Here is a 25,613-nt window from a genome sequence, read left to right as displayed (position 1 = left end):
TTTGTTTGTTTTTGCTGGGATAAAGACAGGCATTGGCTTACTTACTCATTCTTCATGTCATTAACCAGCTTGTTAGGATCATCAGCTAATCTAGAGGTTAACAGCCTTTTCACACTTCTGCATTTTTGTTTATTTCCTACACTGGGAGTAGAAGTGGGTCTTGTTAACCATATAGTAAAGTGTTCTCTGGGACAGTGTAACAAAATAGTAATGCTGCATGAAACCTCAGAATTCTGGCATTTCTTATTATAATTGATTAGGATGCTCAGGATGTGGAGTATCCTAAGAAGTGCTGGAATAGCAAAAACAGTGCCACATTCTTCCTAGCTATTTAAGGATTAGTTATTCCCTTTTCTTACTACTTCAGCTATCTTTTTGTGAAATATTTTGTCACTTAATACCTAGCATATGCTTGGCAGTTGGTAAACAGCTGCTAAATATGTATTTGACGACTGAATGGTTGGATTATTGAGCTGCAGATTGTCAGCCTTTCTCATTTAACCCTTATAGAGAGCATTTGTCCATTTGTATAATTCCCATGGATGTGAGTGAACCTCATCTGAAGTGGAAAGTGAGGAGCTAGCAGTAAAGGGTCTGCTCTGCATTTTACTTAACTGACAGAGGATCATACTTACAGTTCATTAAAGATTGACCTAAAAGTATTTTTAAAGTGCGTGTGTGTTTTTTTTTTTTTTTTTAAATAAAAATTGCCTGAGATACATTGAATTTTGCTTTGGAAGAACACAGTGTGTTCTTGCAACATTCTGCGGCAGTTCGTGCTTAGCCTTCCTATTGATGTGTGCCGTGACTGTGGTTTTCCCATGCACTCTTGCATGTTGGCAGAAGACTTTTCAGCTGTGACTGATGCACGCTTTATTTCTCCCCACTCACTTATCTTTTGTTGGGAATTTGAAAGATAAATTGTCTAGACATTTTGAACATACTTTTTTAATACTTACATTAAAATCCTAGTTTCACTTTGGAAAGGGTAGGGAATTCACTTTTAGAACATTAGTAGGCTGTGGACACCATTTCTGGGGGTTACAAGGTCAGGTGAGATGTTTCTGAGTAGTAAGTAAACTCTCAGTATATGCTCTTTAAACATAGTAATGAGACTCAGTGTTGGAGGCAGATTTCCTGTGAGGAAGTGGCTTCATTTGTGATACAGTGTAGAATCCATAATGGGTTTGAAATATGTTTTCTGTGTTTGGATATTTTTTATATATATATATATATATATATATATAAAATATAAATGCCTTTCCCCACTGCTTTTTTTGGCTACTTACCATTTCCTTAAAGCAGGATGGGGAGGTGGAAAGCAGTGAGTTTTGTGTCAGAAAGAAGTATAACATACTGCATTTTGTTGAGAGTTAAAAGCCATTAGTAATTGATTGGCTCGGAAATTCTGCTTTAGTAAGAAACATTATTGCCCAACGGAGCTCGATCCATGTCAGCATTCTTAGTTTTTAAAAATATTGCAAGGTATGGATCGTTGCTTAAAGCCAATTTTAAAGTTCTATCATCAGGCTTATATATTCAAGTTGATTTAACATCTGAAGGAAAATTTGGATGCTTCAGTTACCATATATCAATGAAAGATTTCAATGGTTTCTTTCTAGGTGTGAAATTATTTGGTTCCCTGACATGGTACTGGAAAGTGGGAGAGAGGGTTAAATTTAGATGAAAAGAACTGTGAAACCAAATCCATCCTACTTTCATCGTTGTATGATGGATAATAAGGTGACTTGGACAAACTGTTTTAGTGGATTAAACACTAAAATTCGACTGTGTATAGAAGAATATCCTGAAATTTACTGAGTGTGATTAGAAAACTTAATTAGCAGAAAATTATATGTAAATAGGAACTTGTGGCATGGATTTTTTGTTGTTCGAAAAGGTGAGAACATTACATTTATTTTTTATACTGTGCTGGATTCTGGAATTTAAAAAATGAAAGCAGAAAATTCACTAGTATTGACTACATAGTTTTATTTTACTTAACTGACAAAAGGTTTTCATTTAAACTCTTATTTTGATGAAAGGGTATCAAAACTGTCTTCAGTTTCTCCAGAGCCTGATTGAAGATATTTCTGTGAATTACTCAGAAATGCTGAGATGCAGTTTTATATGCTGGATAATAATGAAAAGGTGCTGATGACATCTAAGCATTAAAAGACATTGTCATATCTTTTTTCATTCCTCCAGCGTTTAAATCTTCAACACAAACTAATTAGGCAGTAAGCACTTTGTTTCAGAATCTTTCCCATAATTAGTCACTTTACTTGACTGATTTTTTTAAGTGAGGGAACTAATTTCTTGTTAGTAGTAAGCGTTCATTATTTCCATATTTTCTGTATGCTTGACATTAGAATTTATAGTAAAAGAATATGTAAAGCAAAGACACCACTTTTGTTTCCAACATATTTATATCTAAGGATTATCATCTTGGGGTTTGCAGGCAAATGCCAGTAAAGTTAGAATAGGAATCTTTTTTTTTTTTTTTTTTTTTTTTGGAGAGACAGGGTCTCACTTTGTCACCTAGGCTGGAGTGCAGTGGCACAATCACTGTTCACTGAAGCCTTGACCTCCCAGACTTAAGTGATCCTCCCACCTCAGCTGCTCAGAGTAGCTGAGACTACAGGTACAAGCCACGGCGCCTGGCTAATTTTTAATTTTTTTGTAGAGATGGGATTTTACTGTGTTGCCTAGGCTGGTCTTGAACTCCTGGGCTCAGGCAATCCTCCCATCTTGGCCTCCCAAAGTGCTAGAATTATAGGCATGAGCCCCCCACTGCATCTGGCAATAGGAATCTTTATAAATGATTTCAGCTAATTAATATTCCTTTGAAATTTAGACCTTATTTGAGTATCAGTTTTATACTTTGGGCATACAAAATAAATTGGATAGATTTGCTTTTTATATAAAAAGATAATCACTTTGGGAGGCCAGCGCGACGGATCACGAGGTCAGGAGTTTGAGACCAGCTTGGCCAATATGGTGTGAAACCCTGTCTCTACTAAAAATACAGAAATTAGCCGGGTCTGGTGGCGGGCGCCTGTAGTCCCAGCTACTCTGGAGGCTGAGGCAGGATAATCGCTTGAACCTGGGAGGCGGAGGTTGCAGGGAGCTAAGATCGCGCCACTGCACTCTAGCTTAGGTGACAGAATGAGACTCAAAAGAAAAAAAAGAACGAGTCTCAAAAGAAAAAAAAGAACGAGTCTCAAAAGAAAAAAAAAAGATATATGGTTGCCAGATAAATTATTTTTTAAATGATTGAGCAAACTAAGTTGCATTTCCCTGTTGTTACCAGAATTCACCCTTCTCTTGGCAATTTGCCTTTAGTAAAATGCTTTAGAATAGATGTTTGTCTTCAGGTTTGCAATTCCTGTGCCCAAACCACTGTGTTAAACCAAACTGTTACTGAAAGGCCTTTTTTTCTGAGCTGCCATAGGTTGAAGTTCCCACATTTCTTATACCACTGGAAGTGAAAATATTATATATGTCAGTGGACAACTGTCTCCCTGGGACATAACGTTTCTTGGTAGGATTACAAACTCATCTTGAAAACTGAGTTTTGTTTATAGTCTATCTCAATGGTAGAGGGAAGGCTGGAGACTTCTGTGAGGACTAAAGGAAATAATCTAGGATGACAGTAGCAGCAGGACTTTCCTGGGGTATCATTATGCTAATAATGCATGTGTGTGTGTGTGTGTGTGTGTGTGTGCGTGCATACATACATATACAACCCACATATACGTACACATATACACAGGCATATACAGATCCTCCTTGACTTATGATGGGGTTAGAATTTGATAAATTCATTGTAAGTTGAAAATACCAATATCAACTTGTGAAGGGCTTATCCAGACATAACTTTATTATTAAGCGGAGGAGTGTACTGAGTGAGTATTGCTTTTGCACCATTGTGAAGTTGACAAATCTAAGACCATCATAAGTCAGGAACCATCTGTATACACAAATACACATAAACATACACACACACACACACACACACACATATATATATATATATATTTTTTTGAGACAGAGTCTCGCTCTGTCACCCAGGCTGGAGTGCAGTGGCGCAATCTTGGCTCACTGCAAGCTCCGCCTCCCGGGTTCACGCCATTCTCCTGCCTCAGCCTCTCCGAGTAGCTGGGACTACAGGCGCCCGCCACCACGCCCAGCTAATTTTTTTGTATTTTTTTAGTAGAGACGGGGTTTCACCGTGGTCTCGATCTCCTGACCTTGTGATCTGCCCGCCTCGGCCTCCCAAAGTGCTGGGATTACAAGCGTGAGCCACCGCGCCCAGCCACATATATATATTTTTTGAGACAAAAGTCTTGCTCTGTCGGCCAGGCTGGAGTGCAGTGGCACCATCTCAGCTTGCTGCAGCCTCTGTCTCCCAGACTCAAGTGATTCTACTGCCTCAGACTTCCGAGTAGCTGGGATTACAGGCGTGTCCTACCACACCAGGCTAATTTTTAGTAGAGATGGAGTTTCATCATGTTGGCAAGGCTGGTCTTGAACTCCTGACCTCAGGTAACTCACCTACCTCAGCCTCCAAAAGTGCTGGGATTACAGGTATGAGCCACCGTGCTGGGTCACACGTATGTATTTCTGATGCCAAGTTACACACCTGTTGCACCCATCCTCTCTGATTTTGTTTGATAATGTTGAGCTGTTTGGCCTCCTTAAAGACCTGGCCAGATGCAGTGTCTCATGCCTGTAATTCCATCATTTTGGGAGGACAAGGTGGGTGGATCACTTGAGGTCAGGAGTTTGAGACTGCCTGGACAATATAGTGAAACCCCGTCTCTACTAAAAATACAAAAATTAGCCAGGCATGGTGTTGCATGCCTGTGGTCCCAGCTACTTGGGAGGCTGAGGCAGGAGTATTGCTTGAATCCGGGAGGCAGAGGTTGCAGTGAGCTGAGATTGCACCACTGCACTCCAGCCTGGGTAACAGAGCAAGACTGCGTCTCAAACACACACACACACACACACACACACACACACACACACACACACACGAAAAAACCTTACTACTCTAGCCAAGATGATTATTTTTGCAGAGCCTGAATTCTTCCTTATCTTACCCAAAAACCCTCTGCTGTGGCAGTGCCTTTCTATAATACTGTTGAATCAGGTAAAGATTTCTTTCCAGTCACCTGGAAACAACTCTGGTTTGAAACTTATACAAATAGTAAGTTTCATTTCAAAATATTCAGCCAGTAAATGTTTTAAAAACAAACAAAAATCTCTGCTCTTTTATTTTATAGTTAAGAAGTTTTTAAAAATAAAATATGCCTAAGAATAGTTTTTCCATTCTTAAAAGTGTCATAGTGAGTATATAATAGTATTACATAATTATTGATGATAAGAACTGTAGAGCAAATGAAAAACAATTGAAATTATACAGTACAGAAATAGGGACATATCTTCATTTCTTTAAATGTACTATCCATAAGGAAACTGGTAGAGAATGGAGAGCCTTCAGTAATTTATTTTTTCCAAACTTCTAAGCTTAGGCTTATATAAACAGTCTTAATATCCTAATCCAGAACTCAGTGACAAATTGGTTTTGGTGACCGAACGTTTCTTGTGGCTTTGTTCAACAACTCCAGTGTCTCTTGGCTTAGAACAGTGATGAGTTTTTTAACCTATCCTGCTACTGCTGCTCTTAGTTCTCAAAAATTGAATGTAAAACACTTTAGCTCAATGATAATATTTCTTGAGATACTTGTTTTCTGCTCTTTTCATTATAGCTTTTGAGGAACTTGAAAAAGCTTTGAGTACAGCCCAAAAAACAGAGGAAGCACGGAGAAAACTGAAGGCAGAAATGGATGAACAAATAAAAACTATCGAAAAAACAAGTGAGGAGGAACGCATCAGTCTTCAACAGGAATTAAGTCGGGTGAAGCAGGAGGTTGTTGATGTAATGAAAGTAAGAATAATTCTGTAATGAAATGGGCTACAACAAATTTGAAATTGAAGTGTATTTTTCTTTACACTCTTTGACTGTAAAGAAGAGTTTGTTTGTATTTTAGACATTGACTGTTTCCTGATATTCAGGATGTAGTAAAATTTTTGATAGATAAATGCATTTAATACTTAGGTAATTCTTTGGAACCTTCTAAGCTTTGCTTTCTCTCCAGTGGACTATGTTATAAACTGAGATGTGCCTTAACTGTTCTGTGGCTCCCCGACTCTTAGGCACCTTGAAGATAGGCTACTTAGCTGCTTCAGTAGCATATCCTCCAAAGAACTTGGCCAAGAAGGTACTTGCCTAATGTGTGTTGAGGGAATGAGGGAGTAAGTGACTGAGGGGCTAGATTGTTTAAATGTTTTAAAGGATCATTGTTACTTAATGTTCTGGTTACTCTTAATATAGATAGACCTCACTTTAAAAGTTAGCTTTTTGGAAAGATCTCTTAGAAATTAATGAATTTTTAAAATCCCATAGATTTTCAATTTTTCAGAAATATGAACATGTCATCATCATGGCCCCTCCCTGCTCCCAGCTTCCTTCCTCACCCATTTTTTTCTGCTTTGTTTTTTTGCTTGTTTTTCCTCCTGTCATGTTTGCCTTTCTTGCCACTTTGCTCATTGTGTCCTATTTCTTTACTGACTCCCCATTTATATTCTTGATATTTGATCATGGCCACTAAAATGGCTTAAGATAAATTATAGATCTGAGTAGATGAGGCTTGGATTTCAGAGTTTCAGTATGCATTTCTACAACTCATAGTAAGGTTTCTGTGCTTTTACTTATGAGTGCATGACAGGCATTGAGGGGGGCAAATTATATTTCTTTCATTTTCTTCTTCCTGCTGAACTATAGGTAATTTGCAAAGTAGAAATTATTTGTGGCCAATTATTGGATATATTAAGACCTTAATTATAACTGCCTGACTATATTTTAAGTTTTAAAATAGTCATATGATGTGATAAATAATGTTACCGTGGACTCCAACAACTTAAAAATAATGTATTATTTTGAAAGGTAATAATATAGACATATGGCATAGAAATCAGAAGATATGAAGTATGTAGTGAAAAGATTCCCCTGTTTTCCCAAAGAAAAGTGCTGTTTTCCTTTTTGAGTATATTTCCCAGAGATAGCCTGTGTATATAATTTCTCTTTTCTTCTGTAATTTTTTTTTCTTTTCCTTATAGATGGATTTATTAGGCTTTCCTTTAAATGGTATCTGGATTTTTTTTTTTGACTTAAAAACCACATGGACAATCCTGACATTTTTAAAAATACAGTTTTTTCTTTTTTTTTTAAACACAAAAGACAGCCTGTTATATAGAATGTTCTATATTTTGCTTTTCCACTTAATAATCTTTCTAGGAGATTGTTCCTTAGCCATTGGTAGTTGATAATTCATAGTGTTACCCCATTTATTTTAAAGGCTGCTCAAGATTCCATTGTTTGAATGTCCTGTAATTTAATCAGTTTCCTATTGATAGATATTTAGATTGTTTTCAGTTTTTGCTATTGCAAATTATGAATTTTTTTTTCTTTTTCTTTTTTTTTTTTTTTTGAGACAGAGGCTTGCTCTGTCGCCAGACTGGAGTGCAATGGTGTGATCTCGGTTCACTGCATCCTCCACCTCCCAGGTTCAAACAATTCTCCTGCCTCAGACTCCTTAGTAGCTGGGATTACAAGCGTGTGCTATCACACCCAGCTAATTTTTGTATTTTTAGTAGAGATGGGGTTTCTCCATGTTGGCCAGGCTGGTCTTGAACTCCTGACCTCAGGTGATCCACCTGCCTTGGCCTCCCAAATTGTTGGGATTACAGGCGTGAGCCACTGTGCCTGGCCTGTGAATATTCTTATCCATATTTGTTCACATATGTATTTATTTAGGGTAGATGCCTAGAAGTGGAATATTACTCAAGTAAAGATTGCATGTATTTTTAATTGTTGCCTAGTTGCTGTGAGGTCTGTGGAAGACAATTTATACCCTCACAAGCAATGTATTAGAATATGTTTCCCCCCCTCATAAAGATGGCATTATCTAACTTTATCTTTCCAAGTTTATAAGTTAAAAAAATTATTCTAGTATATATAACTCTTACCAGTATGATAAATACATTTTTTCTATTTAAGTTATTTGGCCAAATCCTCAACTCACTTTTCTATTGGGCTGTTGGTCTTTTATTGATTTGTAGAAGCTCTTTGTTTATAGTGAGAATTAGCCCTTTGGACATAGGTCCTTTTAGCCAAATAATTTTCTCAGTTTTTTATTTGTTGACTTTATTTACAACTTGTTTTCGTAGAAATTTTTTTTTCCTTGTAGTTGGATTTATAAGGCTTTTCTTTAAATGCTATCTGGATTTTTTTTTTTTTTTAATTTAAAAACACATGTTCAGTCCTGAGATCATTTTTTAAAATTTGATTTTTTCTTCTGGCACTTTTATGGTTTCATTTTTTTTACTGTTAACGTCTTTGATCCAACTGAAATTTATTTAGTGTAAGGAGTGAGGTAAGGATTCAACTTAAATTTTTCCCAGATGGCTACCAAATGGTCTCCAAATCATTTATTTAGTAATCCACATTTCTCCCTCTGATATGCCATATTATCTTTTTTTTTTTTGTAGAGATGGGGTCTCCCTATCTTGTCCAGGCCAGTCTTGAACTCCTGGGCTCAAGCAATCCTCCTGCCTTGGCCTCCCAAAGTGCTGGGATTACAGGCATAAGCCACCATGCCCCACCCATATTATCTTTAATACACACTAAATTATTAAAGTATTAAATGTGAGTTTTTCTTCCTGCATTCTCTGTGCTGTTCTATTGCTTCGTCTGACCGTGTCCAGCTGTTTACTCTAATTTTATAATATGCTATTTGATAGCTTCTTATTATTACTCCTATTTTTTGAAATAGTGTTTGTTATTCTTGCATGTTTATGTTGTCCAGTGGGCTCCCCCATTCTGTTTTTTTTAATATATTAACTTTTTAGGTTTATATAAGGAGATTTGACATTTTTATGAGACTGAGGTTTCCTATCCAAAAAAAGAACAAGGCCTGTGCCTTTTAATAAATAGTACATGCCTGGAAAGCTGTCCATAATTTGATTGGTGCAGCCAGGATGCACCTTCACCAGTGTAGTGCCCTCTCTGAGAGCATCCTTATTCCCCAGCTGTGCTCCCCTATCCTGACTTGTAGGGAACATCCGTGCAAGATGTGGAAATGGAGTCTATTGCAGCAGTAGCAGCACTTGTCTTAAAATAAGAAGAAAACTACTGGTTATTCTTTTAACTATCATGGCTTTGATGACTTTGATCTATGTAGGAAATATGTTTTCTCTTAGGAATATGATGATTTTTTCTTCTTAAAAAGTTATTAGTTTGAGTAAATTATAATAGTATTTAGTTGTGGAGTTACATATTTTATTCTGGGTGTCCTTATATTATCTATTTGGCTCATTTTCAGAAATCCTCAGAAGAACAAATTGCTAAGCTACAGAAGCTTCATGAAAAGGAGCTGGCCAGAAAAGAGCAGGAACTGACCAAGAAGCTTCAGACCCGAGAAAGGGAATTTCAGGAGCAAATGAAAGTAGCTCTTGTAAGTGCCTATTTTTTTTTTCTGCTATAGGTATACTTCTCAGAGTTACAAAGTTATCATCCTCTCACCGTTGCATTCCAGTTGGAAGTCAGACTACTGGCAGTCTTGACGTTTGGGTATAAAGAGAGGATAGGGAGTAGGCAAGCTGTCAGAGCTTATTAGCTTGGTATTGTGTGAAAATTAAATTTACTGATCTAACACACTTTCTTTTTTTTTATGAGGTGGAGTCTCATTCTGTTGCCTAGGCTAGAGTGCAGTGGTGAGATCTTGGCTCACTGCAACCTCCATAATCTCCATCTGTGCGGTTCAAGTGATTCCCCTGCCTCAGCTTCCCAAGTAGCTGGGACTACAGGTGCACACCACGAAGCTCGGCTAATTTTTATTTTTTTTATTTTTTTATTTTTAGTAGAGATGGGGTTTCACCACGTTGGCCAGGCTGGTCTTGATCTCCTGACTTCAAGTGATCCACCCACATTGGCCTCCCAAAGTGTTGGGATTACAGGTGTAAGTCACTGCGCTTGGCCACACTTTTCTTTTTAAAACATTTAAAAAATTTTTACAATTTCTTTCAATATTTATATTTCTCTTTCATTGTCGATGTTCAGTATAACTGACACACTTTCATTAAGCAGTTTGTTTATCCATCCCTCCCACTTGGCAGTAGGCTATGATTAGGGACAAAAAAAGGAAAAGATAGATTAATTGAAGCAGTGACTGCATAATTCAAGAAGAGAGTGCATAATTCAAGAAGAATGTCGAAAATCTCATCAGACTGAGTGTACCCAGAGCTCAAGGCTGAGAAAATTTTGGCTGACTTGCATTTTACGGAAGAAGAAATAAAAATGGCCAAGTAATTTTTATTTTAAGTGGAATAATTTCAGTACTAATTTTCAGTCCATACGATGGCTTAAAAAAGAGTTAAATTGTAAAACTTCCTGAACTAACAAAAACAACCAGAAAGCAGATTGAGATTTTTGTTGAAAGATTTTTTAAAATAGCATAATTTGAAAGTTTAAAACAAAAAATATTTTTCTTCGCTTATAAAAGCCTTTTATATAAGTTGCCATAAAAAAGTGTTAGTGACAAAAATGTAATTTGTTTTTGTATGAAATTATTATCCGTAAGATAGTATAACTCAAAAATGCTTTCTGTGTAAAAGGATAATAAATAGTATTTTAGATTTTAATCTTCTTTCTTACGTATATTGTTGTTTTCACTCTTAGTTGCATCTGGGGCCCCAAGAATTTCTAGCAGCAGTGATTCTTGAAATGAGTTAACAAGTTCTCTAACCTGCTCTGTGGGGGCACATGGATTTACAGTATGATTGGGTGTCTATGGTCATGAAATTTACACATATATGGGCACGTATTTGTTTTCTTTGTTGATCCAGAAAAGAAAGCATTTTACAAGAATTCTTAAACTGTAACAATACAGCATAAATTAAAAATAGGGGCAGGAAAGTTAAGGAACAAAGTGGGAAATAAATAGTGCTAAAAATGCCTATCATAAGGACCTACTCTGAGTTTTCATGCTGGGGTAACTGACCTTTGGGGACACTGAGCTAGCCTTCATATACACATGCGTGGGTACCTGTGCCTGCCCTTTTCTTAATTCAGTGGACTATTAAAATTTCCTCCTTTATGGGCATATAGAGATATATTTAAAATATAGTTTACATTAAATAGTACAGTATATTTAAATGGATATTTTAAAATTAATGCTATGGAAACTAGTATTTTCTTATCAACCTACTCATAACATGGTACAAAATCTTTCCTTAATTAAAGTAGTGTGCTTGAGTATAGTGATCTGAAAGTATTGCAGTTGGCAATATCTGCTCTAACCAATAGGTATAGGTAAGTACACTTGTCTTAATTGGAGTTCAATTAAGAAATTAACATTTAATATGTTAATTGACTGTTAAAAGTACTGTCTAGAGCTTCTCAAAACACTAAACACTTTAAATTGAATATTGATACATGAAAGGACAATCAGAGAAGCTTTTCAGGATTGATGGGGTGGTAGAGCCAATGTAGCTTTGTTTTATAGATATTGTCTTGATCTTACCCATGTATTCACAAGTAATCTTCTGATTTCAATTTGATTTTCCATGTGGGATCTCTTTCTAAATGAGATATTCTCACAAACTGTATAAACTTAAAATCTAGTTTCTAGACCTAGAGTAGAAATACCGAACTCTGGAGTGTAGAGATGAGGTAGTAGCAATTGTATGACCTTTCACATTCAGCAGTGTTTTGTAAAACAGTTAAGTAGTGGAAAAATAGCAGACATAGTGGGGTTATTGGAACAAAATTCTTCCTATCAGTAGTAATTGTGGCAGTTACCCCACTGGAAAAGCCATAGTGCCTTGTTTCTGCAGACTAGAACATGGGAGGAGAGAGATGATGATGTTACCTATCCGACAGGGCTGGGTGTAGATCAAAAGAAATGAATGATTCCTGGGGAAGTACTTTGCGAATGCTGAAGATTTATGTGCATTTAAGGTGGTATTAATTATTTTTGGCACAGGAAAAGAGTCAATCAGAATATTTGAAGATCAGCCAAGAAAAAGAACAGCAAGAATCTTTGGCCCTAGAAGAGTTAGAGTTGCAGAAAAAAGCAATCCTCACAGAAAGTGAAAATAAACTTCGGGACCTTCAGCAAGAAGCAGAGACTTACAGAACTGTAAGTTTTAATAATATTCAGATTCTGGAGTTGTGAAATTATTTGCATATGAAAATTTGTTATCTCTCTAGTCAGTATAAAGTTTCAAAGATTACTGGATTAGATTTATGTATACATGCCCTTCATTTTTAGATAGTGTGAGCTATGCATGGGAGTGGATTTTGCTTTAGGCTCTGTGTTTATTACATGGTGCTCCTGGTTCTGCCTTTAGCTGGCTGTATTTCTGTCAGCCACTCAATCTCCTGCTTTTCACTGACCCTGCAGCATCTCCATTGCATATTCACCCTTGATGTCTAGGAAGTGGGCTCATTTTGTAGGCACTACTTGCCCTGGCACCTTCCTGCTCGTCTAGGTTTATCTTATGCCATGTCCTGAACGTAATCCAGCCTCTGCTTATATCACAGTTTAATTACACTAGTGTGTTGCTTTTGCATTTGGTTTCCCCAGTTTTTCCATACTAAACATAGTCCCATAATGAACATATTTATGTGTATGTCCCAGAGTGTGCGTTTTTTTAAAGGCCTGTCTGACCCTTTCCTTAGCAGTATTTGAAATGTACAACCTGTCTTGAAAACTGACCGATGTTTAGACTTGTTAGCTTTTTTGCTCTGATTTAGATAGTAAAACAGCCATACTTCTCACTCATAGTTCTAAACCATGCTTAATTTTTCCATCACTAACACTTACAAAAGTTTCCATCGTGGGTGAAATGGACACTTAAGAGGCCTAGATCTTCCACTTGTTAGATTTTTAAATTAATTGTACTTTAATTTCGTCACTTGTCACATGAAGAGATTAGATTCAGTAATTCCTTAGGACTCTAGGACCTTTACAGCTCTGATATTCTGTGGCTCTGCCTTATTTAACTCTTTCAGAGTCAAAATTACATTTTCATGAGATAATAGTAATCTTTTTTAAAATTCGTGTAAGTTCCTTCTTTTTGAAAAAAGAACGAACCTTCCAAATGATAATTTTGAAGGTGGAAAAATCATACATTCTTCTAAAATTATGAGAATAATAAAATACTATGTAGGCCTTAAAAATTGGAAAAAACCCCAATCTTCCTACCAGAAGTTACCATTATCAATTCTATGGTTTATTTCTTTTTACTATCCAGTTAAAGTATTATTGAAAATGTAGGTAGCTGAAAAGGTTACCCAAATAAATAGAAAGAATATGGAGGTATGAGTTGGGTTAAACATATAATCTTTTCTTTTCTTTTTTTTTTTGTTTTTTTTTGTTTTTCAAGACAGAGTCTCGCTTTGTTGCCCAGGCTGGAGTGTAGTGGCATGATCTCGGCTCACTGCAGCCTCCGCCTCCTGGGTTCAAGGGATTCCCCAACCTCAGCCTCCTGAGTAGCTGAGACTACAGCCACATGCTACCATGCCTGGCTAATTTTTGTATGTTTGGGTAGAGACAGGGCTTTGCCATGTTGGTCAGGCTGGGCTGGGTCTCAAACTCCGGCTTCAAGTAATCTGCTCGCCTCGGCCTCCCAAACTGCTGGGCCGTGCCTGGCCATAATCTTTTCTTTGTTATATGATTCCTCTAGTAATTGAGCACAGATTCTTTGTCTTTTCTAGTGTTTGGTGTGATAATTTTGATCTTCAGGTAGGTGGTAGACATCATGTCTGTGTATCATTGCTAATAGACAAGTATGTACTTTAATAAAAATGCATCTGTTTTTAATTAACAGAGAATTCTTGAATTGGAAAGTTCTTTGGAAAAAAGCTTACAAGAAAACAAAAATCAGTCAAAAGATTTGGCTGTTCATCTGGAAGCTGAAAAAAATAAGCACAATAAGGAGATTACAGTCATGGTTGAAAAACACAGGACAGAATTGGAAAGCCTTAAGCATCAGCAGGATGCCCTTTGGACTGAAAAACTCCAAGTCTTAAAGCAACAATATCAGACTGAAATGGAAAAACTTAGGGAAAAGTGTGAACAAGAAAAAGAAACATTGTTGAAAGACAAAGAGATTCTCTTCCGGGCCCACATAGAAGCAATGAATGAAAAGACTTTAGAAAAGCTTGATGTGAAGCAAACAGAACTAGAATCATTATCTTCTGAACTGTCAGAAGTATTAAAAGCCCGTCACAAACTAGAAGAGGAACTTTCTGTTCTGAAAGATCAAACAGATAAAATGAAGCAGGAATTAGAGGCCAAGATGGATGAACAGAGAAATCATCACCAGCAGCAAGTTGACAGTATCATTAAAGAACATGAGGTATCTATCCAGAGGACTGAGAAGGCATTAAAAGATCAAATTAATCAACTTGAGCTTCTCTTGAAGGAAAAGGACAAGCATTTGAAAGAACATCAGGCTCATGTAAAAAATTTAGAGGCAGATATTAAAAGATCTGAAGGGGAACTCCAGCAGGCATCTGCTAAGCTGGATGTTTTTCAGTCTTACCAGAGTGCCACACATGAGCAGACAAAAGCATATGAGGAACAGTTGGCCCAATTGCAGCAGAAGTTGTTGGATTTGGAAACAGAAAGAATTCTTCTTACCAAACAGGTTGCTGAAGTTGAAACACAAAAGAAAGATGTTTGTACTGAGTTAGATGCTCACAAAATCCAGGTGCAGGACTTAATGCAGCAACTTGAAAAACAAAATAGTGAAATGGAGCAAAAAGTAAAATCTTTAACCCAAGTCTATGAGTCCAAACTTGAAGATAGTAACAAAGAACAGGAACAGACAAAGCAAATCTTGGTGGAAAAGGAAAATATGATTTTACAAATGAGAGAAGGACAGAAGAAAGAAATTGAGATACTCACACAGAAATTGTCAGCCAAGGAGGACAGTATTCATATTTTGAATGAGGAATATGAAACCAAATTTAAAAACCAAGAAAAAAAGATGGAAAAAGTTAAGCAGAAAGCAAAGGAGATGCAAGAAATGTTAAAGAAAAAATTATTGGATCAGGAAGCCAAACTTAAGAAAGAGCTTGAAAATACTGCTCTAGAGCTTAGTCAGAAAGAAAAACAGTTTAATGCCAAAATGCTGGAAATGGCACAGGCCAACTCAGCTGGAATCAGTGATGCAGTGTCAAGACTGGAAACAAACCAAAAGGAACAAATAGAAAGTCTTACTGAGGTTCATCGACGAGAACTCAATGATGTCATATCAATCTGGGAAAAGAAACTTAATCAGCAAGCTGAAGAACTTCAGGAAATACACGAAATCCAATTACAGGAAAAAGAACAAGAGGTAGCAGAACTGAAGCAAAAGATCCTCCTATTTGGGTGTGAAAAAGAAGAGATGAACAAGGAAATAACATGGCTGAAGGAAGAAGGTGTTAAGCAGGATACAACATTAAATGAATTACAGGAACAGTTAAAGCAGAAGTCTGCCCATGTGAATTCTCTTGCACAAGATGAAACTAAACTGAAAGCTCATCTTGAAAAGCTGGAGGTTGACTTGAATAAGTCTCTGAAGGAAAATACTTTTCTTCAAGAGCAGCTAGTTGAACTGAAGATGCTGGCAGAAGAAGATAAGCGGAAGGTTTCTGAGTTAACTAGCAAGTTGAAAACCACAGATGAAGAATTCCAGAGTTTGAAATCTTCACATGAAAGAAGTAACAAAAGCCTAGAGGACAAGAGCTTGGAATTTAAAAAACTTTCCGAGGAACTAGCGGTTCAGCTAGATATTTGCTGTAAGAAAACCGAAGCCTTATTAGAAGCTAAAACAAATGAGCTAATCAACATTAGTAGTAGTAAAACTAATGCCATTCTCTCTAGGATTTCTCATTGTCAGCACCGTACAACTAAAGTTAAGGAGGCACTGTTAATTAAAACTTGCACAGTTTCTGAATTAGAAGCACAACTTAGACAGTTGACAGAGGAGCAAAATACACTAAATATTTCTTTTCAACAGGCTACTCATCAGTTAGAAGAAAAAGAAAATCAAATTAAGAGCATGAAGGCTGATATTGAAAGTCTTGTAACAGAAAAAGAAGCCTTACAGAAGGAAGGAGGCAATCAGCAACAGGCTGCTTCTGAAAAGGAGTCTTGTATAACACAGTTGAAGAAAGAGTTATCTGAAAACATCAATGTTGTCACACTGATGAAAGAAGAGCTTAAAGAAAAAAAAATTGAGATTAGCAGTCTTAGTAAACAACTAACTGATTTGAATATTCAGCTTCAAAATAGTATCAGCCTATCCGAAAAAGAAGCAGCCATTTCATCACTAAGAAAGCAATATGATGAAGAAAAATGTGAATTGCTGGATCAGGTGCAAGATTTATCTTTGAAAGTTGACACTCTGAGTAAAGAGAAAATTTCTGCTCTTGAGCAGGTAGATCACTGGTCCAATAAATTCTCAGAATGGAAGAAGAAAGCACAGTCAAGATTGACACAGCATCAAAACACTATTAAAGAATTGCAGATCCAGCTTGAGTTAAAATCAAAGGAAGCTCATGAAAAGGATGAGCAGATAAATTTATTGAAGGAAGATCTTGATCAGCAAAATAAAAGATTTGATTGTTTAAAGGGTGAAATGGAAGACGAGAAGAGCAAGATGGAGAAAAAGGAGTCTAATTTAGAAACAGAGTTAAAGACTCAAACAGCAAGAATTATGGAATTAGAGGACCATATTACCCAGAAAACTATTGAAATAGAGTCCTTAAATGAAGTTCTTAAAAATTACAATCAACAAAAGGATATTGAACACAAAGAATTGGTTCAGAAACTTCAACATTTTCAGGAGTTAGGAGAAGAAAAGGACAACAGAGTTAAAGAAGCTGAAGAAAAAATCTTAACACTTGAAAACCAAGTTTATTCCATGAAAGCTGAACTTGAAACTAAGAAGAAAGAATTAGAACATGTGAATTTAAGTGTGAAAAGCAAAGAGGAGGAGTTAAAGGCATTGGAAGATAGGCTTGAGTCAGAAAGTGCTGCAAAATTAGCAGAGTTGAAGAAAAAAGCTGAACAAAAAATTGCTGCCATTAAGAAGCAGTTGTTATCTCAAATGGAAGAGAAAGAAGAACAGTATAAAAAAGGTACAGAAAGCCATTTGAGTGAGCTAAATACAAAATTGCAGGAAAGAGAAAGGGAAGTTCACATCTTGGAAGAAAAACTTAAGTCTCTGGAAAGTTCACAATCAGAAACATTAATTGTACCCAGATCAGCAAAAAATGTGGCAGCACGTACTGAACAAGAAGAAGCAGATTCCCAAGGGTGTGTGCAGAAGACATATGAAGAAAAAATCAGTATTTTACAAAGAAATTTAACTGAAAAAGAAAAGCTATTGCAGAGGGTAGGGCAGGAAAAAGAAGAGACAGTTTCTTCTCATTTTGAAATGCGATGCAAATACCAGGAGCTCTTAATAAAGCTAGAACATGCTGAGGCAAAGCAACATGAAGATCAAGTTATGATAGGCCATCTTCAAGAAGAACTTGAAGAACAAAACAAGAAATATTCCTTGATAGTATCCCAGCATGTGGAAGAAGAAGGAGGTAAAAATAACATACAGGCAAAGCAAAACTTGGAAAATGTGTTTGACGATGTCCAGAAAACCCTCCAGGAGAAGGAACTAACCTGTCAGATCTTGCAGCAAAAGATAAAAGAGCTGGATTCCTGCTTAGTAAGACAGAAAGAAGTACATAGAGTTGAAATGGAAGAGTTGACCTCAAAATATGAAAAATTACAGGTTTTCCAACAGATGGATGGAAAAAATAAACCCACAGAACTTTTGGAAGAAAACACTGAAGAAAAGTCCAAATCACATTTGGTCCAACCCAAATTGCTTAGTAACATGGAAGCCCAGCACAATGATCTGGAGTTTAAATTAGCAGGGGCAGAACGGGAGAAACAGAAACTGGGCAAGGAGATTGTTAGATTGCAGAAAGACCTTCGAATGTTGAGAAAGGAGCATCAGCAAGAATTGGAAATACTGAAGAAAGAATATGAACAAGAAAGGGAAGAGAAAATCAAGTAAGTTTTATTTCAGCTTGAATATTTTTATGGCAGTCCTTCTTAATTAAGTCTCCTTTTTTTTGTACCTAATACAGTTATTTTAAATTATTTGGGTAAGTTTCACCAACCCAAAGGATTAAACATAAATCCAACATGTTAAATACGAGGAGAAATAAAAACAACTTAGGGCAAGTGGCAGTGTTATTCCATGTCCATTTAGGAGAGAAAAACCTTTTCTTGCATATAAGATTCTGGTTATTAGGGACATATCCAAGTAATTATTTTCTTTTTGTTTTATTGTTTTTAGTATTAGCATTATTATTGTATATGTACATAGATGTGTTTAAAAAAAAAATTAAAGTGGAAAACAAAAATTCTCTGGTCCCCAGGACCACTCCTTAGAGGTAATCATAGTTGATATGTACCTGGACACACACACAGACACACACACACGTACATACACACACACACACACACTCTCTGTCTCTCAAAAATGTTTTCATACAGTGAACTCATACTGTATGCGCTGTTAAAGACCAGGTAGCTCCTTGCAGCTTGTTCTTTGTGTGGCAGCAGTTAACCGTACGTTTTTGTTACTCAGACAGGAGCAGGAAGATCTTGAACTGAAGCACAATTCTACATTAAAACAGCTGATGAGGGAGTTTAATACACAGCTGGCACAAAAGGAACAAGAGCTGGAAATGACCATAAAAGAAACTATCAGTAAGTAAAATTAAGTTCCATAAGGAACAATTATATCAGCAGAGGCTATAATTTAAGCTTATCATTTTTGCACTGGCGTTAAGTGCATTAAGTCATTAAACTGGGGAAGAAATAATCCTTGCCCAATAACGTTCTCTAATGGGAACCTGCCCTGCCTGGCAATGACTTACCTTAAGGAGAGGGGGAGCAGGTAAAACAATCTGAAAGTATTAGCTAATTAATTACCTTGTAAAGACACTTTTGCTCAGGGAGAGGATACATTTGATCACTGTTGAGCTAGATGTCTCATTAAACATCTTACAATGCTTATATAAAATTAAATTTCATCAAAATTAATTGGAATGAGAGTTGTTACTGAAATTGAGATATAAATATTAAATCTTGACTAATGTGTTTTCTTGTGTGTGTCCATTTGTATTTATTAGATAAGGCCCAGGAGGTGGAGGCTGAACTTTTAGAAGGCCATCAAGAAGAGACAAATCAGTTACTTAAAAAAATTGCCGAGAAAGATGATGATCTAAAACGAACAGCCAAAAGATATGAAGAAATCCTTGATGTTTGTACCTTATTTCTTCTCTCTCACTTTTGAAATTTAGCTGTAATAGATTTCATGGTAGTGCTGAAGATTTCCTTTTCAAATGTGTTTTTTGAAGGAAAAGGGTTTTTTTTTTTTTGACTCAGTATTATTCAAATTAGTACTGTTATATGCAGATTTATAAAGTTGAGTTGATTTCTGCCAGGATTGTAGTTTCCTGATGAGATTCTGCTAACCAGGCAGCACAGTCCCCTTGCTAGTATTGAAGCAACAGTAGATACTAAAAGGAAGAATAGATTATTTCCCATCTGCCTCAAAGATTCTGACTGAACTGTGAGGGAACCAGACTAAGAATCAAGACCTTGTGCTTCGGTGAAGTCTAAGTAATGGGATAGTGAGTGTGTATTTAAATGTGGCTGCTTAACTTAGCTGGAATCTTTCTGGGAGGGACAATTAACTTTACTCTTATCTCTACCCAGTATGTGGAGGTTCATTGGTTTCAAGAGAAGAAAGCTGGGAAAAAATGGAATGCATAAGCCAAATCTTTTATATTTAGTGGAAGGTTATTTCAGAGTACTTACTCTACTAATGCCATGTTGCAATTCACAGAATATGCCACTAATACATTGCCATTAGCAAAATAAGATAAGCCATGAAGATACACCATGAAGATAAATCATAAATACTAGTTAGTACTTTGGACTAACATTTGAAAACATTTTCAAATGTAATACAATATAAATTGTTCTTGGTTGGGTTACAGATTCTGTAGTTGCTCTAAGCCTTATTTCACTATATGCTAAGAATCTTTTGGTGATTAAGAATTCATAAATCAAAGAATCATACCTCAGCTGACTATGTCAGCAGAAGTCTGAGTCAGGAACAGATACTAATAATTATTTTAAATGTAATTGAAATGGCTAGAATTCCAAGATATAACACATGCCTATAAATGCCACCTTTTGTAATTCTTGAGCGTTATGTATCATTATGAAAAGATTTAAATAATTTCGCATTTTCTTATACTTCCATAGAGGATATATGTGCTAAATGAAAAAAAAAAAAACTATTATTTCTTGAATGCCTAGAGAGTGTTGGAATTGGAAGATACAGTAAAGCTAGTTTAGTTCTACTTTTTTTTTTTTCTGTTTTTGTTTTTCAGAAGGAAAAGCCAGTTCAGTGTAGTTATTTCCCTAAAACTACATAGTGAGTGGTAGAGCAGTGATTCTTCATTAGCTTTACACATTTTATAAAAAAAGACTTCTTCCTAAGAAAGGAACTTAGAGAAGGCAGTTATTTATCATGGATAATTAAGTCAGGGAGATTCATTTGCAGGGAGTAAATTGTGCCGTAGCTCTAGAATTCCCTTTTATGAACTATTTCTCTGTCTCGGGATGTGTGGGGTAGCAGATGGTAGACTTTTCTAGAGTCATGACAGACCTTTTAGGTAGAAGGGTGAGGGAACAGAGAGACAGGTTACTGTATACCCTTTGACATGGTTCCTCCTTAAAAATCTGCTGTATTTTAGGGAAGTTAATGAAATTGTCCTTCAGGCTTCAGGCTTAGAGTAGTATAGCAAGTGGACAGGAAGTGGAGGGTGGGCAAGGGAGTGGCATGGACTCTTTTCCAAGTTCCTTCCTGTGCCTTGGACCAGCACTGCCATTGGAAATATAATGCAAGCCGGCCAGGCATGGTGGCTCATGCCTGTAATTCCAGTACTTTGGGAGGCCAAGGCGGGTGGATCACCTGAAGTCAGGAATTCAAGACCAGCCTGGCCAACATGGTGAAACTCCATCTCTACTAAAAATACAAAAAATTAGCCAGGTGTGGTACGTGCTTGTAATCCCAGCTACTCAGGAGGGTGAGGCAGGAGAATCGCTTGAACCCGGGAGGCGGAAGTTGCAGTGAGCCGAGATTGTGCCACTGCACTCCAGCCTAGGCGACAGAGTGAGACTCCATCTCAAAAAAAAAAAAATGCAATCCACAAATATGAGCCATATTGTAATACAAAGCTTTCTAGTAGCCACATTTTAAAAAAAAGGAAACAGGTGAACTTAATTTTAATAGTATATGCTACCAATGCAGTATAACCAAAATACTATCATTTCAACATGTAGTCAATATTAAAAATATATACATACATATAAATTCTTTGAAATTCACTGTGTTTTTACATTTCATCTCAATTTGGAATAACGACATTTCAAGTTATCACTAGCCACAGTTTAAGGGTAGCTAGTGGCTACTGTATTGAATAGTGTAGCCTTAGACTTTCAACTGCTAGGACTAGGGCGGACTTTGTAATTAAATAGCCAGTCCCCATCCAGACATCCCCAGATATACTTTATCCTGAAGAAATTTTTTTAAAAATGCAAATACTACTGAAAAGGGCTATTAGCAATTCTCGGCAAACACCATATTGCTTTGATTCAAAGACATATTCTCTATGATTCTCCCATTTAAAAATTTCTGGGATTGGAGTTTCATATGGGATTTGTATGTATTATGTAGGTAGTGTTTTTTACTCTTTCTTAAAAGCTATTAACAGATTGATGATTTGTCTCAGTGATGACATTGTAGAATGCTGCATTTTTGTCACTTATTAAAATAATTATGTGATTTGTTAATAGCAAGTTTGAGCACAGGCACATTTTCATTTTTCTACCTTGAATGACATTCTTACCATTCCTCCATTTGAAGAAGCTGGAAAGTTTTGACATCTTTAATTCCCACTTCCCATGTCTCTAAACACCATACACATATATATTAATGTACCTATTTGGTCATTAAATCTGCTTCTCTCCCCAGCACAATTACCTGACATATAACAGGCTCACAGGATATGGTTTGAAACATCCTGAGAATCATGTTGCTTGTTCCCTCTCCTCTGAACTCCACTGCTGCCACCACAGTCTGTGCTACCATTTTTTCATCTGGCCCAATCTGTTGTATTAATGTCCTGCCTAGTCCCCTTAACTGCAGTCCTTTTAACCTAACATAGTCATCTGTCTGTCAGAGTTATTTTCTGTCTGGAAACAAACGTGTGATTTGGTACTTCTCCTAAATATGTGCAGTGGTTTCCCATTGTCACAGTGATACCTTGTCTAGTTTGGTCTGTGTTCCAGCCAAACTCAACCATAGCTTGTTCTTCACCATCTGTTTCTTTTGTACATGCTTTTCTGTGTGCCTAAAGGCACATTGTCAAGCTTCATAAGTTAATGCAAATGTTGTCATCTCTCTTTTGGCTAAAAAAAGGTCGGGGGGTTGGTGCGGTGGTGTGGCGCGTGGCCAGGCCCAGTGGCTTATACCTGTCATCCCGACACTTTGGGAGGCTGAGGCAGGAGGATTGCTTGAGCTTGGGAGGTCAAGGCTGCACTGAGCTATGAATGTGCCTCTGCATTCCAGCCTGGGTGGCAGAGTGAGACCCTGTCTCAAAAGAAAAACAACAAAAAAAAATTAAATAAAAATTTTAAATTTTATTTTTATTTAGAAAAATTTTGAATCAAAAGTATTCACATGGCTTAAAGGTTAAAATAATATTAGAAAGTATTCTTGGAGGTGGTATACATGTATAATGAAGATGGTACCCATTCCTCCTGTGTTCTGTGTCCTCTTCCTCTTCTCCCTCCACCGGCAACCATTAGTTTCTTATACTCCAGTGTTTCATTATGTAAACAAGCAAAAATGAAATATATTCTTATTTTTTTCCCCTTTCCTACTCAAAAGGTAGCTTTTTGAATATACTTTTCTATGTTGTTTTTTCACTTGTTCATTTTTTTAAACCTCTTAAATGTTATTAATTGTATCTGTGTTGCTTGTTACTCATATATGTTAACTTATGTGATTTTTCTCATATACACGTGTATAGGAGTGTATTAATGAATCTGTCCTCTCCCTTAGACTATAAGCATCACTCTAGAGAAGAGATTTTGTTCTTCTCTAGTCGTGAGAATCTGGCCCAGTGCCTGGCACATACGAGCACTTGATAAATTTGAAGGAGGTGACACATGGTAGGCAGGGAAGAATTCATTTGGGAGAAGGGCATGGTGACTTACAAGTTGGAGACTCACAAGTAGGGGTGCTTACCAAATAGCCCAATCCCAATCTCAGAGCAGTCTCACTTGGAGAGTAGCTCCTAAGGCTATGTTAGATACAAAATTGGTTTCTTTTTAACATTGACTGTATTTTAGTGATTTTGTTTTGGCATAATAACTAGTCTTCAAAACATAACCTGTCATGTATATGCATAAAGATTCAACTTAGTTTTTCTTAGTGTTTTTACTTCAAAGCAACAATATACTTTTTTTTTAATTTTAAAATAAGACTAGAAGGCTTTTATAAAGGAAATTATATAACTGTTCCTTAAATTAGAAATGACACATCAAAGATTCTTTTTTTTTTTTTTTGAGATGGAGTCTCGCTGTCGCTCAGGCTGGAGTGTAGTGGTGCGATCTCGGCTCACTGCAGGCTCCGCCCCCTGGGGTTCACGCCATTCTCCTGCCTCAGCCTCCCACGTAGCTGGGACTGCAGGTGCCCGCCACCTCACCTGACTAATTTTTTGTGTTTTTAGTAGAGATGGGGTTTCACCGTGTTAGCCAGGATGGTCTCGATCTCCTGAACTGTGATCTGCCCGCCTCGGCCTCCCAAAGTGCTGGGATTACAGGCGTGAGCCACCGCGCCCAGCCCAAAGATTCTTTTCTAATTTTTGGGGGGCTTGCTTTAGATTAGTATCCCACAGATGTCAAAGGAAATGTCAGACATAGCTAATTGTCGTATTAGAAACTGAGCCTGACTAAATAAGTAGCTATAGAGGTTATTCTTTTAAACAAGGCTAAACCACATTGACACAGCCATACAAGAAATGTCAACAAACCAAGACACAGAGCAGTGATGCATATACAACAATTTTTGGTTGATGGTGTTTTAGAGGTGGAGGCCAAATTCACGTGTGCCTCAGTGGGAAGATATCTAAGATATCTAAAGATATCTAGTAGAGATCTCTGCTGTACTTAATGTTGAGAAAAGGGATTTGTTTTTGCAATTAGGTCTAAGAAAATTTCATGACAAGTGGTATTTAAAATTAGATTTTCTAAATGTCCTATGATTCATTGCCTTATTTTGTGCCATAGGGCCTAACTATGTTTGCATTTGTTTTTGAGAAGGATGTTTCTGTTTTTGGCAAGTCAGTATCTGTTAAATCAGATACCTGTTTGTGGCTATTTTTCCTGTTAAGTCTCTTGCTCAGCAAACACTTGCCCTCATTACTCAAATCAGATCAATATTCCAATTCCAAATATTTTAGCACAAAGGTTACTGCAGGATTTATAAGAATAAAGAGAAGTCTGGGCTGCTGTGTACAATAAATCATGGCAATGACCAAGACAAATGAAGGAATGTAAGGATGGAAAACAGCCTTTTACCAGGGCAGTCAAAACAAGAGAGGACAATTAGTATGCCAAATTTTATAAGTAGGAATATTGGATCAATAAGTCATGTATTGCTCTTTCTAATTCAGCCTCATCTGTTTTTTGCAGTTTGAGACAAAGGAAGTTATTACATTGATTACCAGCATATTGGACAGTAACTAATTTTTTTTTTCAAAAATAGATTTTAGTAGAACATTTTACCTCAGAGAACAACTGGTGGGGGTAGATATTTAGGAGATGTGCAGCCTTGTCAAATTAGGACAAAGGACCATCTGTTGATTTACACAGCCTAACTAAAGAGGGTGAGAAAAACTGAAAACCCCGTAACTTCTGTGATCAGTAAATTGCCATCTGGTTGGGTAGTGCTGTGTATAAAAATACCTACTACTTTATTTTAATGACTATTTTCTAGAAATCAAATTCCAACATAGAAAATGCTGAAGTCTTAAAACACAGGATACGTATTATAGTTCTGTCACAATTCTGTTTCATATCTAATTGTTGCTTAAACCTGGGAACCCTAGTTTAAGGGAAAATAAACAGCTTGATGAACTTTTTGGGATGAGGAGAGAGGGAGTGAGGGTGAGAAAAATGATATCCTAGGAATAATGAGCATTGGAAAGGGCTTAGAGTTTAAAGTGAGACATGAAGGAAAGTGTTTAGAGCACAATAATGAATTAAAATAAAAACAGTAGTGTGTGTCTCTAAAACTTAAATGTTTATTTCCCTACAGAGGTAGTTTTCTCTATA

The 25,613-nt window shown here is 36.7% G+C and overlaps 1 protein-coding gene across 6 annotated transcripts in view; it reads left to right on the top strand.

The window, feature by feature from the left end:
- Positions 1 to 25,613, top strand: part of GOLGA4 (golgin A4) — a 121,373-nt gene that overhangs the window by 64,178 nt on the left and 31,582 nt on the right. For all 6 annotated transcript variants that reach the window (XM_058441992.1, XM_032162087.2, XM_032162088.2 and 3 more), the window contains 6 exons: positions 5,775 to 5,953; positions 9,450 to 9,581; positions 12,111 to 12,266; positions 13,960 to 18,197; positions 18,781 to 18,902; positions 19,328 to 19,458. In XM_058441992.1, the coding sequence (XP_058297975.1) occupies positions 5,775 to 5,953; positions 9,450 to 9,581; positions 12,111 to 12,266; positions 13,960 to 18,197; positions 18,781 to 18,902; positions 19,328 to 19,458 (4,958 nt within the window). The remainder of the gene's footprint in view (positions 1 to 5,774; positions 5,954 to 9,449; positions 9,582 to 12,110; positions 12,267 to 13,959; positions 18,198 to 18,780; positions 18,903 to 19,327; positions 19,459 to 25,613) is intronic.

The sequence above is a fragment of the Hylobates moloch genome, unplaced genomic scaffold, assembly GCF_009828535.3.
Source record: "Hylobates moloch isolate HMO894 unplaced genomic scaffold, HMol_V3 SCAFFOLD_8, whole genome shotgun sequence".
Lineage (NCBI taxonomy): Eukaryota > Metazoa > Chordata > Mammalia > Primates > Hylobatidae > Hylobates > Hylobates moloch.
The sequence above is the reverse complement of the archived record's forward strand: the minus strand, read 5'-3'. Positions and strand labels throughout refer to the sequence as shown.